The 1,713-nt window shown below is 36.0% G+C and overlaps 1 protein-coding gene across 1 annotated transcript; it reads right to left on the bottom strand.

The window, feature by feature from the left end:
• Window positions 1-1,093, bottom strand: LOC145070438 (uncharacterized). Its single transcript, XM_079017380.1, has 3 exons — window positions 866-1,093; window positions 617-694; window positions 1-327 (listed from the first exon to the last, which is right to left on the bottom strand). Exons 1-3 carry the CDS (start codon window positions 1,013-1,015, stop codon window positions 319-321), a joined length of 237 nt encoding a protein of 78 aa, XP_078873506.1. The 5' UTR covers window positions 1,016-1,093; the 3' UTR covers window positions 1-318.
• Window positions 1,094-1,713: the final 620 nt, after the last annotated feature.

The following is a 1,713-nucleotide window of genomic DNA, read 5'->3' as shown; positions in this document are numbered from 1 at the left end:
TTCCAAACAACCCATTCAACTCTCTTTCACATTTTCCCAAACAAGACAGGATTTTGTCACCATATTTGTTGAATTGTTCACAACAAAACATAAAATAAATCATGGAACTATTAAGTTAAGTCACGGAAAGTACAGTCCCAAACTAAACTTGTGGAGACCCCATGACTACAAGAACACATGATCATGGAAATATCCACAAGTGTCAGCACACTCTATACAGAGACCCACAAAAAGCATTTAAATATCACATACATTATTCTTCTCTGAAATACTTGCAACAGCTTCAGCAGCAGTGTGTGATGAACATCTCCCTGGTACCTAAGGTTTCTGGAAGAAAATGGATTAACAGTAAAGTTAACTGTTAATATTATAGATTAATGTGCTTTCTAACTCTTTTAGTCGATGGGACAACCTGTATTCTTAAATTTCAATATTTACAAGATTCAATCAGGAGTCAAGAGTGAACACAACCTGTTTTATAGATCAAAGTTTAAGAGATTACAAGTCTGATTCTCTATGGATTTACTTAGATTTATAATCAGAAAAGGCTAATACCCGATGATAAAAAGTGTTACACATAATGATTATCCAAATTGAACTTAAACCATTATCTTACCTTCTCGGCCTTCTCTTTCTCCGCTTTCTCCTTTTCCTCCTTGCGTTTTTGCTTCTCCAGCTTCTCTTTCTCCATTTTCTTCATAACACAACAATAACACCCCGAGTCAACCAGTGAGTCAACTAGTTTTATACAACTTCAATCGATATAAACACAAGTATGGATACATATTTATTCAACTTCAACCTATCATCAGTAGACTATATATACTATTAATCGATAAACAGACAAATAGAGAGACGCGTGTACCCTGATGTAGACATTCTCAGCAGCACGTTCTTCATCGTTAAGGACACGACCTTGGTCACTGAAAAAACGGAAGGCTGATCGAGAACTTGAGGAATCCATGGAAAGACGTAAAAGAGCTGACCGAGAAACAACGAGGGATCTCATGGCCATTGTTGACGCTAAATTTTAGGGTTTTCGTTGTCTGTGAAAGTCAAAACTGCGAATGAAAGACGAGAAGTGTCTAAACAGTTACACTACTATATGGAGAAATATGTTAGACCGGACCCAGTTGGGCCGGATTCGATGTTATTGTATTGTGGATTTTTGTTGGCGATGTCCACTATCCAGATTAAAAGTGCGCAGATACAGTTTTAGATATCTTCCGTTTTTTTACTGGTTATTGACCCGAAAACCCTACAAAGTTTTACTTCTATCTTTAATCGGTCGCTCAACTTATTTATTTATTTATTTATTTACCATCTGAGATCATTTAACTTAGGTTTTATTAGGGGATTCTGATAAATTTCAAATGTTTAAACGTTATATAGCTGATGTGGAGGTTTTTCCCACTTATTCCTTCCACTCACTAAATGAGCATAGATCATCAAGTTAAATAAGAAATACCATCTTTTTATGGGAAATAAACAAAATCACCACGATTACTATATGCTTTAAAGTTTCAAAGATCGACATCATTGCTGCAACCGCAACACCACCATGGATCATCTATATTCCCTCTCCATCAAGTTACATATAGAGGATTCTTCCCCGATCTTCCTACTTCTTGAATACGCATTTCCTAATTTAGCACCTGATTTGTGTTCTTTTGACCAACCCACTAGCTAGTTCTTAGATGTTTACAAGCTTGA

The sequence above is a fragment of the Lactuca serriola genome, chromosome 8, assembly GCF_051521515.1.
Source record: "Lactuca serriola cultivar US96UC23 chromosome 8, Lser_US96UC23_V15, whole genome shotgun sequence".
Classification (NCBI taxonomy): Eukaryota; Viridiplantae; Streptophyta; class Magnoliopsida; order Asterales; family Asteraceae; genus Lactuca; species Lactuca serriola.
This window is presented reverse-complemented; position numbering and strand designations above follow the sequence as displayed.